Source organism: Hyaena hyaena, unplaced genomic scaffold, assembly GCF_003009895.1.
Source record: "Hyaena hyaena isolate Hyena2069 unplaced genomic scaffold, ASM300989v1 scaffold_42, whole genome shotgun sequence".
Classification (NCBI taxonomy): Eukaryota; Metazoa; Chordata; class Mammalia; order Carnivora; family Hyaenidae; genus Hyaena; species Hyaena hyaena.
The window spans coordinates 4,841,585-4,854,385 of record NW_024080674.1 but is presented as its reverse complement, the minus strand read 5'-3'; the positions used below and the strand labels follow the sequence as shown (position 1 = coordinate 4,854,385).

At 41.8% G+C, this 12,801-nt stretch overlaps 1 protein-coding gene across 7 annotated transcripts in view; it reads right to left on the bottom strand.

Moving 5' to 3' along the window:
* STAU1 (staufen double-stranded RNA binding protein 1) overlaps nt 1–12,801 on the bottom strand; it is a 67,656-nt gene that overhangs the window by 37,494 nt on the left and 17,361 nt on the right. For 4 of the 7 annotated variants that reach the window (XR_005528012.1, XM_039229997.1, XM_039229999.1 and 1 more), the window contains exons 3-7: nt 11,837–12,125; nt 9,938–10,062; nt 6,985–7,141; nt 4,879–5,017; nt 3,475–3,661 (exon numbers count right to left, since the gene is read on the bottom strand). Coding sequence is in view for 6 of the 7 variants with exons in the window: in XM_039229997.1 (XP_039085928.1) it covers nt 3,475–3,661; nt 4,879–5,017; nt 6,985–7,141; nt 9,938–10,062; nt 11,837–12,041 (813 nt within the window). In the remaining variant the exon portion in view is untranslated. Of the gene's footprint in view, nt 1–3,474; nt 3,662–4,878; nt 5,018–6,984; nt 7,142–9,937; nt 10,063–11,836; nt 12,126–12,801 lie in introns of those variants that run through there. The other 3 variants (XM_039230000.1, XM_039230001.1, XM_039230002.1) reach the window with 2 other exon arrangements.

The following is a 12,801-nucleotide window of genomic DNA, read 5'->3' as shown; positions in this document are numbered from 1 at the left end:
GGAGTGCTGATGCATAGGGGCACATGTACCCCAATGTTCACAGCAGCACTCTCAACAATAGCCAAAACATGGAAAGAGCCTAAGTGTCCATCAATGGATAAATGGATCAAGAAAATGTGGTTTATCTATACCATGGAATACTCCATGGCAATGAGAAAGAATGAAATCTGGCCATGTGTAGCAACATGGATGGACCTTGAGGGTGTTATGCTGAGCGAAATAAGTCAGGCAGAGAAGGACAGATACCGTATGTTTTCACTTATAGGTGGATTAGGAGGAACTTAACAGAGAACCGTGGGAGAGAAGGGGGAAAATAGGGGGGAAAGGGAGGGAGGCAAACCATGAGAGACTCTTGAAAGTTGAGAACAAACTGAGGACTGATGGGTATGGGGAGGAGGGGAAGGGGGGAGGGGCATGGAGGAGGGCACTTGTGGGGATGAGCACTGGGTGTTATATGGAAACCAACTTGACAATAAACTATTAAAAAAGGAAAAAAAAAATGTAATTTCCAGGGTGCCTGTGTTTCAGTTGGTTAAGCGCCCAACTCAATTTCAGCTCAGTTCATGGTCTTACACTTCATGAGTTCGAGCCCCATATCAGGCTCCATGCTGGCAGGGCAGAGCCTGCTTAGGTCCTCTTCCTCCCTCTCTCTCTCTTCTCCTCCTCTGCTCTCTCTTTCAAAGAAACTTAAAAGAATTGTTATTCCCAATACTGGCAGTCCAAGGCAAAAAGGCTGCGATGGCGCCATGCTTCTGACGGAGACCATGGCCGTATGTTCTGCCATGAAAGTCCACTTCCATGTCTGTGGCTCATAAAAAAAGTCACAGATGTGCACAAACTACAACAACATTCGTTGTTCCTCACTACCTATTTTCTAACAGGAAACACTGCAAATAACCTAAATAACCAAGCCTCTGTTAAGAACACAAACTGGTACATTCACACAATGAAATACACTGTAGCTATTAAAAAGTGTTTAGGTGCAAGTTGAATTTGAGTCCTCCAAGGAATTATGAGTAAATGGCATAACAGATTCATGATAAGCAGTTCCATGAAATAAAGTGGCCACCATACAGTATCATCCCACTTTTGTTAGACAGGTACACATATTTACTTACATATGCACTGACATCCACCAAAATGTTTATAGTGATCATCCATTAAGCAGCAAATCAATAAATTATTTTTTTATTTAAAAATTTTTATAGTTCACATGCATTAATTGTAAGAAAAAAAATTAAAGATCCCTTCTAAAAATGTATCTTTACGCCCTACCACCCAGCTATCAGGAGGCCTGGCTGAGGTGGGAGGCCAAGTGTTTCATTGTTATCACAGTCTCATCTGACTCCATGATTCTTGTTTCTTGCAGCACTGGGTGAGCCCAGTCTTTGAGCCATTGCTGAAGGGCACGGTCTCTACTCCAAACCACACAGAAGGAGAACAGGGGCAGGGGTGGGGGGTGGGGAGGAGTGTTCCACATCACTCTCAGCAAAGCTCCAACAGACAGCAGAGGAGCCAGTGGAGCTCAGCCCCAGAGAGCACTTCTAGGCCAGCCTCTACCCTCAGGCCAGAGCCAGCCTGGCTGCTCCAGGGTAATGGGGTCAGACGGGGGACACCAATTAGACACCTTCCCCTTCGGGCAAAGTGGTGGGTGTGTCCAGGCAGCATTCAAAGTGGGGTGGCTGCCTGAGGGGGAAGCACCAATGACAGTTAGAACCTGTGGTTCCCAAACCCTGACTGAGCTTTAGAGCTACTCCAAGAGCACATTTAAAAAGGAAAAGAAAGAGGGCGCCTGGGTGGCTTAGTTGGTTGGGCGTCCGACTTTCCCTTAGGTCATGATCTCGCGGTTCATGGGTTCGAGCCCAGCGTCGGGCTCTGTGCTGACTGCCAACTCAGAGTCTGGAGCCTGTTTCAGTCTGTGACTCCCTCTCTCTCTGACCCTCCCCTGCTCACGCTGTCTCTCTCTATCTCTCTCCTGGAAATAAAACATTAAAANTTGGAAATAAAACATTAAAAAAAAAAAAAAAAAAAAAAAAAGGCAGAAGACAGACTCCTATTAGAAATCGTGTGGGTTGGACCAAGGAATTTTTTTAACCTTCCCAAGTGGTTCTGAAGCAGACTACCCACATACCAGTGCTCAGCGATCGTTTAACAACTGCTGGCAAGAAGCAACTGAGAAACAGCCATCCCATCTGACTCCAATTAGATCAGCACCACAGTGAAGTCAAAAACGAAAAGCCTCCAAGATGACTCAGATTACACTACCTACTGCTTCTAACAAATCTCACCAGTGAGAAGCTTATCCCCCTTTAACTTCATGAAATCCCCTCTTCTAAGTGACAGTCTCTTCTATCTGGTCCTCAATGGACCCTGGAAACAGATCATCTCTGTTGTAAAATGTGTGATTACACTGGGAAACGCAAACACACCATAACAAAAAATGGTTACTGATTTCCCAAGACCTCAATTCCCTTTTAGCCGCAAAGAGTTAAAAACCTATTCCTACTGTGGGATTTTTTAAAACCTGGCCCCCAAATTCTCTGACACTCTACTCATCCAGAAGTGGGGTTCTTAACATTGTCAATGTACTAAAAGCAACTGAACCATACATTTAAAATGGTTAAGACTGTGAATTTATGTTATGTGAATTTTACCTAATTATAAAAAGTGAGGTTCTGTGTCTCCTCTTGAATCTGGGCTCTTGTGCTGCCCGACCTGTAGAACATGGCAGAAGCTGTGGGGACCTCTGGACCCAGGCCTTAAGAAACTGGAGGCTGCTTCCATTTCCTGCCTTCCAGGATACTTGGAACCCAGCACCATCCCATCAGGATGGGTAAGCAGTCTCTGTACAGGGTATTTAAGAGAGGAACTGAGGTCCTCGAGCCAGAGCCCCTGCTTCAGTCTCAGCCGACAGCCAGCATCAACTTAGCAGCCTTGTGAAGGAGCCACCTCGAAAGTGACCCTCTGGCACCTGCAGAGACACCTCAGCCAGAGCTGTGTAGAGGAGAGACCAGCTCGGTGCCAAGCCCTGCCTAAACTGCAGATCTGTGAGCAAAATAAGTGCCTATAGGTGGTTAAGCCACTACGTTTTATAATGGTTTATTACGTAGCAGTAGATAACTGGCACTTTGATATGACAGAGTAGTTGGTCAAAAATGGCTTCAGAAAATTCTCTACCTGGTACATAAATTGCAGTAGATTCCGATAAGCATAATCTGTAGCACCAAAGAACTCCTCCACACACGTGCTTCACAACTCAACTGAGTGACAATCTTTCTACCATGTTCACCAGAGTGAAAAAGAAGGCATCTGACTTTCTTGCTAAGACATTTTTTTAAGGGGGGTGGAGAAGAACGGCCAAAAGACCACAGAGTACAAAAAATCATGTGAGCTCTCAAAGCACAAAACTTCTGGATGGCTCTCAATGCATCTTCTCAGAAAGAGCCCCTGGAGAGGACGCGTCTCAGCACGTACCTGCTCACCTGCCCGCCTCGCCTCCAGCCTCTCGGGCGGGGGCTCGCTTTGCAGGGTCCGCAAGGCTTTCGCAGCAGCGTCGTGTTTTGCAGCCTGCCTCGTCTTTCCTTTCCCATTGAACTGCTGTCCTCCCACTGAAAGCTCAACTTGATAAAGTAAAGGTGGTACTGGAAATGGGTAAAAGTACCTGAAAGTAAACAGGGGGTTAGCAGAATTACAATCTCAGATCAACAAGTCACCCACACAGTCTCTGGCAAATCCCAGAGCTTTCCTTCATCATGGGTCCTAATCACGTCAGGATCTGCTTGCCAATAATGACTCCTCCTCAGTATATCCAGAGACTTCATGGGCTCACATTGGATCACAACTGGCACACGGGATGTGCAAACACTGTTTAGCAAGCACACTTATGTTCCACGAAATAGCTTATAGATTACATGAGTTCAATTTATAATGTAACCCAAATTCACAAAATTAGGCTTTGGCGAAGGTAGAAAACTTGCTCTATTTTCTCATATCTGAGAGACACACTTGCCTGTCTCCAGAAAAGGCTGGGAATTTTTTTCTTAATGTTTATTTATTTTGAGAGAGAGGGAGAGAGACAGACTCCCAAGGAGATCCCACTGTGGGGCTCAAACCCACAAACCATAAGATTATGACCTGAGCCAAAATCAAGGGTCTGATACTTAACCAACTGAGCCACCCAGGCTCCTCCAGAGCTTACATTTTCTAAGTGGCTTTGCCTCCATCCAAGTCAGGTAGGGAAAGGAAGACTTCCATTCTGATCGTTAACCTATCCACTAATGTCTTAAGACTGCCCAGCAGGAAGTTTTTAACACGTATTTTCAGGTTTCAATTAATATTTTTACTATACCTATACTCCAAGGCTATGACAAAGCATATAAATTCAAAGCCAAAAAATATCCAATAAACAATAATCAACAAATAAATCTAAGAGTGCTAAGAACCCTGGTGTTTGTGGGAATCATGCTCAGGTGATCTTTAGGCAGACGGTGTCAGGGCACAACCACACAGCTAGTGAGGAATATGCTCTGGCTCCTGCTGGCAACAGAAGTTAAAGGAGCAGCATCAAGACATGGTTCCAAAGGCACCACAGCTAAGATTGACTTCAGCATCTGACAAGCCGTTATGTGCTCCACAATCTACAGTTTCCTCTTCCATGTCAGAAACGAGATACATTTTCACCTGTACTTAAACCAACAGCGGCACCTGCGTGGCTCAGCCGGTTGAGCGTCTGACTCTTGGTTTCAGCTCATGTCGTGATCTCACGGTTGTGAGATTGAGCCCTCCGCTAGGTGTGGGGCCTGCTTGGGATTCTCTCTCCCTCTCTCTCTCTGCCCCTCCCCCACTCTCTCTTGCTCTATAAGTAAAACAGACACATACCTTGGGGGATAAGCACCTCCTCTCATGTTGTAGTTATAGGTGGACTGCATCCGAGAGTAAGGGTCGACAGGCTTATACATTGGTTTTTTTCCAAGTTTCATGCACAGTGCATTTAGCTCTACAGTAGGGGTTATGCTTTCTGCAATACAGAATCAACACAGAGAACTGGTTATTTTCTGACATGAGGATGACAGCTACTAAAATAAAAAAAACAATAGCATGCTTTCTACTAACTGGATTCATAATGCATTTCATGAGAGGATCTAAGTAATTCACTGCTAGGTATCAGGGCAGGAAATCCAAGAATCTGCTGTGATTTCTAGATATTAATACACAGTCAACAGCACAAAATACAATGTAAGAGCTATCAGAGGGGCAGCAACTAGCACAAGATGTTATCAGTGAAAGTCACTCACTCCAGTTATTAGAAATGAGTTCTAATACACATCAAATTCCACGATTAAAAAAAATCCCATGTGACTGTCCAAATCACTTTACTGTTTGGGAGTCCTTAGCCAATATAACTCTGGTCGTACTGACGTGTTGGGTTATTGGCTTACACTTAGAAGTACGTTTATGTACACTATTTCATAGAACAATGCACTCGTTAAGTACTAACTGAATGCAAAGCACTGTGCTAAGGGACACAATTCTTACCCCAGAGGCCTCAATACACTCTCAGAGAACTACTACACAACAGGATGTGCGCTAGAAGGAAAGGTGCAGAATGGAGGAAACAAGTAAATTCTATCTGGAGAAGTTAGATGAGGACCGCAAAATATTCAGATATTTCCAGTCTTAGTATTCACGTTGGGATTTGACCTGTGAGAATACTTGTTAGGAAAATGAGTTCTGTTTCCATATAAACAAGAGCAAGTATAATTTGGGTTATCTCAAAATCATCAACTGTACAAAATACACTGTTCATTTCCCGATTTTTTTTCTCTCATTTCATCCAATTCATAAACCTTTAAGAACATTTAAAAGGAAAACCAGCTGTAAAGAATAGTGTCAGTGCACAATCACATCTGAGAACAACACTTTCACATCAAACACAGAACAACACTAGCAATGGCAAAGTTCAATGTAAACGCACACAAAAATCCACCTTAAAATGCCTCTTTAGGACATAGAGGAAAACAACAGCGACAAAAAAGACTTGATTCTGTACTAGAACTGTTTCAACTAAATTTAGTGTATGAATCAAATTTATAAGCATATCTTTGGATTTGCAAAATCAAAGGGTCACAGAGGTAGCCAGCCTCTCTCTTCTTAATATTAGAATTATATGTCTTATATGATTCGCATGGGTTCTTTTTAAGCATAGCCTAAATCATCTTAAGAACAGCTCTGACCCATAAAAATTTACCTGCAGTAGAGAATGAATCTGAAATACCACAAAGAAGTCAAAAGCAACAAGGAAGGTGTGGCTGAAATCTCCGAGACTCCTTCCTATGCATAAAGGGACTGGGCACTTTGTGTGCCTGACGGTAACGTGGCTCAAACAGCCACTTCCACCCACAGCAGCAGGTCAGTGGTTCCTAAGCTTTTACCAGAAGCTCTTCTTTATTAGTCTTCCCCCTGCTTCGGTCCCTTATTTGAAGATCAGTCCCTTGTTTGAAGAGATGTTATCTACTAATAGTATTTAAGTAAGTAACAAATATTTAAGTAATTTTCTCATTCTTTTTGATGACCAGGAGATGTGTAAATGACAATCTGCTTTTCTGATCAACATGTTATAATTGGTATTTCCACACTGGGTTGAAGTGATTCCAGCTAAGGCCTACAATCTTGGCAATCTGTACAACTTTACAGAGGGGCTAAATGCATTTTCACTAGGCTTCTCTGAACTCTTCGAAATTGTTTGGTGACACCCCACCTCTCAGGACCTTCCTTCTAGACCCTCAGGGATCAAGGAACCAGAGACTGGGAACCATGCTTTAGAGTATGGTTAAGGATTCTAGAAAGATAAGTGTTTGCCACTGGTAGTGTAGAAACCGTGCTTTCAAAATCAACAAGTTAGTTATGAAAGAATGCACACACATACTAAATGGGTACCTCTACACACACTTTTGAAAGGAACCTGTCTTGGCCCACGCATAATACCTGGATTCCTTCCTTCGCTACGAAAAGGGCGGACTATGGGTTTAGGAAATTTTGTTTCTTCCAAAGCTCTGGCAGCAGCTGTGTGCTGGGCTTTTTTAATACTAGTTCCTTCAGCTTCCCAGTGCTGATCTCCAAGGGTTAGCTGTACTGTAAACACCTACAAATGAAAATTGTGAGCTCTCAATTCATGATACCTGATGTTGATTATAATATGTCACTTGGACCTTGAACATTTTTTATGGTCATGGTTTAAAAGGCCTGGTCATTATCTTGGCAATTTATTCCGTAATTCCCATTTTTTGTTGTTTTTATAAACACAATGATATGTGTGTGTGTGTATATATATCATTGACTGGCATTGAACAACACTCTGACAAAGCTATGCTTTGAAAAATGGAGGTAAGTACAGACGTTAAAAAATGTTTTCCTATATATTAAAATATTAGATACTGATTATTTGGAAGTCATTTCCACATAGAAATTGTCTTCCAATTACTTCTCAAGGAAGAAATTTAGCAAACTTGGTTTAGATACATAGTAGTATCTCATGTAAATTAAGACGTTTGTTTTGACGTTCTCATGTTTATGGTCTCTTGTCTGAAAACAACCCCAGCAGGAGAAAAACTTGAATAAATTTGGGAACGTCAGCCAGGCTCTAAAATGTTGCCTTCTATTTTCCTAAGACTATACTATTCAGACACTGTCTCCTCTTTGAGAATAAAATCCAATCCATAGCAAGCAAAGATCTAGAAACATTTCTGAACTCAACAAGGCATCCAAAACAGCTGATTTTGTCCTCAGCAAATGCTGACAATGGCAAGCCTCTTTATTCCTTTTTAAGTATAAAGGTAACCCAAATACACACTCCAGCAAGTGCATCTCTAATAAGCTCCCCTAGTGATTCTGGTGCACTGCAAAGTCTGAGATTCACTCAGGAATTTAGCAAAACCAACTGAAGCTTTTGTTTTTCTGCTTTTTTTTAAATGACTGGATATCACTGTTTCATTCGCAAATAGAAACATTAGTGTGACTGGGCTCCTCTGAATAGGTCCAGATCCTTTAAATTTAGTGCCTAAAGGGATGGGCGCGATGAGCGTTCACAGTTGATTTTTATTGTAGGTCTTAACTTCAGGATTCCCTCAGTACACAGCTTCCACTGAAGGGGGAAAATTCAAGAATCCTTCACCCCAGTGGGACGACTAGGGATCCCCTGTGTTTATGCTGCAGTTCACAAGGTTATTCATTTAGGCACCAAGAGCATGGACTGAAAATCCTGGCTGGCCTAACAGCCAAACAGTAGAAGTCCACGCTGTGCAATCCCTGGGGCATTTTCGTGATCCTTTCGTGGAAAGACATTTAAAGGGAAAAAGCTAAAAAACAAAAAATCGTTAATTTTATTAACAGTTTTGCCTTTCTCCAGGACTTTCCCATCAGCGCTGTTGCCTCTCTGCTGCCTTTCTGTGTGGAGGGTTGGTAACAAGGTTAGAATCCTGGTTTTAATAGAACTGAAAGTACACCAGACCACTTGTTTTTAAATAAATAGTCTAAGAGTCACCTACGAGGGAATAACTTTTCCTCTTTGAACAACTTGTAAATAAAAGTGCAGTTACAGCCAAATTACCTAAAGGACCACTAAAAGGTTAGGTGAGAAAGTACATATTTCAAAAAATACCAAAAACAGTTAATAAAAGGGAATCCCAAAGTTAAGGTCTGCAAAAAAAAATCCTGTAGGAGAAACAGAAGTTACAGGAAATCACTAATTGTCTTTCAAAATTATAGAAACCTTTCAAATATCATTATGCTTTAGAATAATGTTAAAACTAGCTTCATGTGAGTAGAATTTTCTGTGTTTCTTAAATGCATTAATAGCTACCATCTCTCAAGCATCTACTAATTGTCAGGCATTGTGCTCCACACTTTAACATATATTCTCTCATTTAATTGTCACAGCAGACCCATTTGGATAGGTAGTATCCCCATGTTACAGATGAGGAAACGGAGGTTCAAAAAAAACCAGTAACTTGCCCAAGGTCACACAGCTTGATTTAAACCCAGATCTGCCTGGCACCAAAGGTTGCTCACCTAACCACATTACAGTACCTATTTAGGATTGTGGCTGATGATACTTTTAGTCAAATTATAAGAGAAACTTGACATCATTCAAGGCCTGAAGTTTGCATGTCAAGAAAAATAAGGCATAAAGAAACCAATAACTCATCCTTAATTATATTATGTTTACTGCAAGGCTAAGATCAGAAATAGGAGGCCAGATTCCTTCTCTCATACCACACCCTCTCTCACAGTGCAGCTGCAAAGATAAAGCCAGATATGCACACATTTAAGTTCCAGGATTTACATTATCAAACAAGCTCAAAGACTGAATTCCTAAATAACAAACAGTAAAAAATTTAAATTACAGTCAGTCTTCCATTCTCTAAGATAAGAGGAAGGACAAGGATAAGTGAAGTCAGAGACGTTCCAAAGGACTGACTCACTTGAGACTAATTTCTACCTCTCATTTTCAAACCTTTTACCTGGCTGGCTAACAAGTGGCAAAAAGGATTTCCTGTCCCCCTCCTCTCCCTGCAGAGTCTAAGATACATGTGAGAACAAGCAGGAAAGGAGCCAGAGGCAGGCCGCAGCCAGGAGGCCCAGAGCCTGGAAAATTCACAGGAAATCATTCACAGGGGCTTGGGAATTGTCTCTACTTAGAATCCTAAACAAAACCACACACTGATTGGAGTTCCCAAAAAGAAGCATATCTTTTCTTTGACCCATTCTGCAAAGATGAAGAGAAGCGACTTGCCAAAAATCTATACTCTGGCATCTCTTGAAGACAGCCTCAGTGGTTTGGAAATACATATTCTGAACCACAGCACCACTTGGAGCAGCATAAAAAGAGAAAACATTCCTGGTGGGTTATAAATGCACAAGCAGTACGGACAATATTTACCTTACAGTGAGCTGGACCTTGCTCACGCAAAAGCTTATACTCAGGCTGAATCTTGTTGAAACGGGCTAACTCATTCACAAGACACATTGGGGTTTTCTCTTTGGGGTGTGCCATACTAGAAGGAACTGAAAAATAACGTAAGAGCAATAAAGTCAACTAGCAGTATACAGAACTGCTGCTCTCCCAGGGCCACAAAAGAAGAGGGGAAAACGGAAGGTCTAAGGATTCAGAGGAGCAGTGACGCACAACTGCAAACCACGAGGGGACACCTGCCTGAAGACACAGCTGGGGTCTTCTTGGGACCAGCTGAAGCCAGGTAACCTAGGAGGGGGCATGTCTTCCAAGGAGAGAACAGAAGTCAGGGGAATAACTAACCCACGGCAGGCAAGCAAGATTTGAAATCAGATGCTGCACTGGTATTATAACCAACCAAGGGAATAACAAGGAGGTCTTTTGAGCACAGACACACTGGTTCCCACAACAGCTGTCAGCTGTACCCTGTTCGTTATTTCACAAAACTCAACATGCCAATACCATCTCTGAAACAATGACTGTTGTTTTCTACACAGCTAGCATCTCATTCCTGGGGCATCCCCTACCCTGACCTCAGATGCTGCCGTCCTCAGACCTTATTTACTTCTGAGAATTACACAAGTAAAATAAAACGGCCGTGGTGGGCACAGCACTAGGACGTGGATATAAGAACACATTAGAAGAAAAAGCAGTAAATCACAAAAGACTGAGACAGTCTATGACATTTCCTTTTCAGAAGGTCTGCGACAGCAAATGTGAGGAAAACTGAATTCTTAGGGTATTATGACCAGTCAAGAGTGCGGGTGAGCCAATCCAAGGACATCTAGAGGCAGTGTGACAGATGTCAGGCAGCTGAGAGTGGGGTGAGCCAACACTCTAAGAACAGACTGATAAAGGAAATGAGAAGTGGAGGAGGAAGTGCAAGGGAAACTGTCAGACACAAGGGGTTGAATGATCTGTTAGAAGGTGACTCTGGTATGGAGACACTCATCCTGACAGGCCATTTAATTGTTTTTGGCACTTTGCAGAGAGGGTTGGGAAGCAGAATATTTGTTTTCAGGTTTGTTTATTTTTCAGGTGTTTCAAGTCTTTTCTCACGGATGAGCACATTTATTTACTTTTTTTTTTTAAGTTTAAAGTAATCTCTACATCCAGTGTAGGGCCTGAACTCATGACCAAGATCAAGGGTCACATGCTCCACCAACTGAGCCAGCCAGGCGCCCCATCAACAAGCACATTTAGTTCATTTTTATTTTCTTAATAATCAGATTTAAATGCTTCTGACTTATTTCCTCTTTAAAGCTCTCTGCTTCAGTGTTCAATTTCTAATTGGTCTTCACTGTGATTTCTGAAACCACCTCTGGAATCTCAACTTAAACTCAGCTGTTCAAAACAAAAACTAACAAATGCCAATCCTCTCTGGCTTTCCAGTAAATGTGGCTGCTCCCTTGCTTGGGATGTATTCTTAGAGTTATATAAAATGGAGGCTTACACATACAAGAATTCTTGGTCAATTCTGGGAAATAATTTTTAAAGCAGAATTTTCCCATACAATAGCAAATATCCAGACTGGTATTTACTATTCAATTCTTTCTGCTGGGCACCACTTTATAATAAGCTAGGTTTTATAGTTTACTTTTCAATTCTCTTTCTTACACTTTGAAGCGGTCTGTCAACTCAGGCCTCCATCAACCCAATATACAACCAGTGTTTAATATCTGGAAAAAAGAAGCATGGATGATAACATTTTCTTCTGCTTCTTGAAGGTAATGTGAGAGCTCCCTACATCTGCAGTGTACTTATCAGACCAGAAAACAGGCTAAAAAAACATTTGAAAAAGCAGACACTTGGGTTCATAACGCTTACCTGCAGCTGCACTGGCGGGTGTAATAGATGCAGAGGGTAAAGCAGAGTTTTGAATAGGTCTACCTGCATTTTCAGAGGGCAGAGAGCTAGCAGTAGAAGGAATACTCATCAAAGGCTGTGAGAGAAGAGACTGGTTCTTGTTCAGTATTTGGCTCCCTGATAGAGCAGCAGATGGGTTCTGAACTTGCACTTGAACTTGAGACATGGTCACTTTCAACAAAAGTGAACAACTGCAGGTAAACAGCTTTCAGTGCAGGTTAATTCAGTGCTATGAAGTCTAAAGTTCTACCTAAAAGTTGTAAGGGAAAGAAAATAAAAAGGTAAATTATAGAGGAGATATGTAATCGCCAATATTCAGTAAAAATTGGTGTCACCTATTCAAGAATGAAATTAGTCCCGTTTGGCCTGTACCTATGTTGATGTATTAGAAGTGTTTCCCTCCTTGGTATACAGTGAGGTTCCTGGCCTTGTGACTTCCTCACAGTGCTTTTAAAGAACGTACAATACCCATATGTTCTGCGTGTTCATCTTATAAAGAGAATCAGTAGGGTGAAATGACATTCAATACTGAATATTAAGAACTGTGAACTACAGCTTATATTCAAAAAGGCAAATTAAAAAATACGGAGAGGTTTTCCATACCATATAGGATATGGTAAAGAAAGGTTTCTGGCCTCAAAATTGTAACAAGCTGAAAGCAAACCAGGTTTGTAAGACCATTTAATGGGTGAATGTAAACCCTGCTTCCATAGATGGGCCATGTGCTCAGACTGGTACTCTTAGAGTTTTCCTGTAAGCTCACTGAAGAGAAGAGTTTCTCACTTTTGCTGCTGCTTTTTCCTCGTGATAACAAAGATCTATTTGTTTTCGAGATGGTCTCATTAAGGTACAGACCCCAAACAAAAATGTTACATCTACATTAATATGCAAGATCCTGAGAAATCATCTGAATAGTAAAGAACATT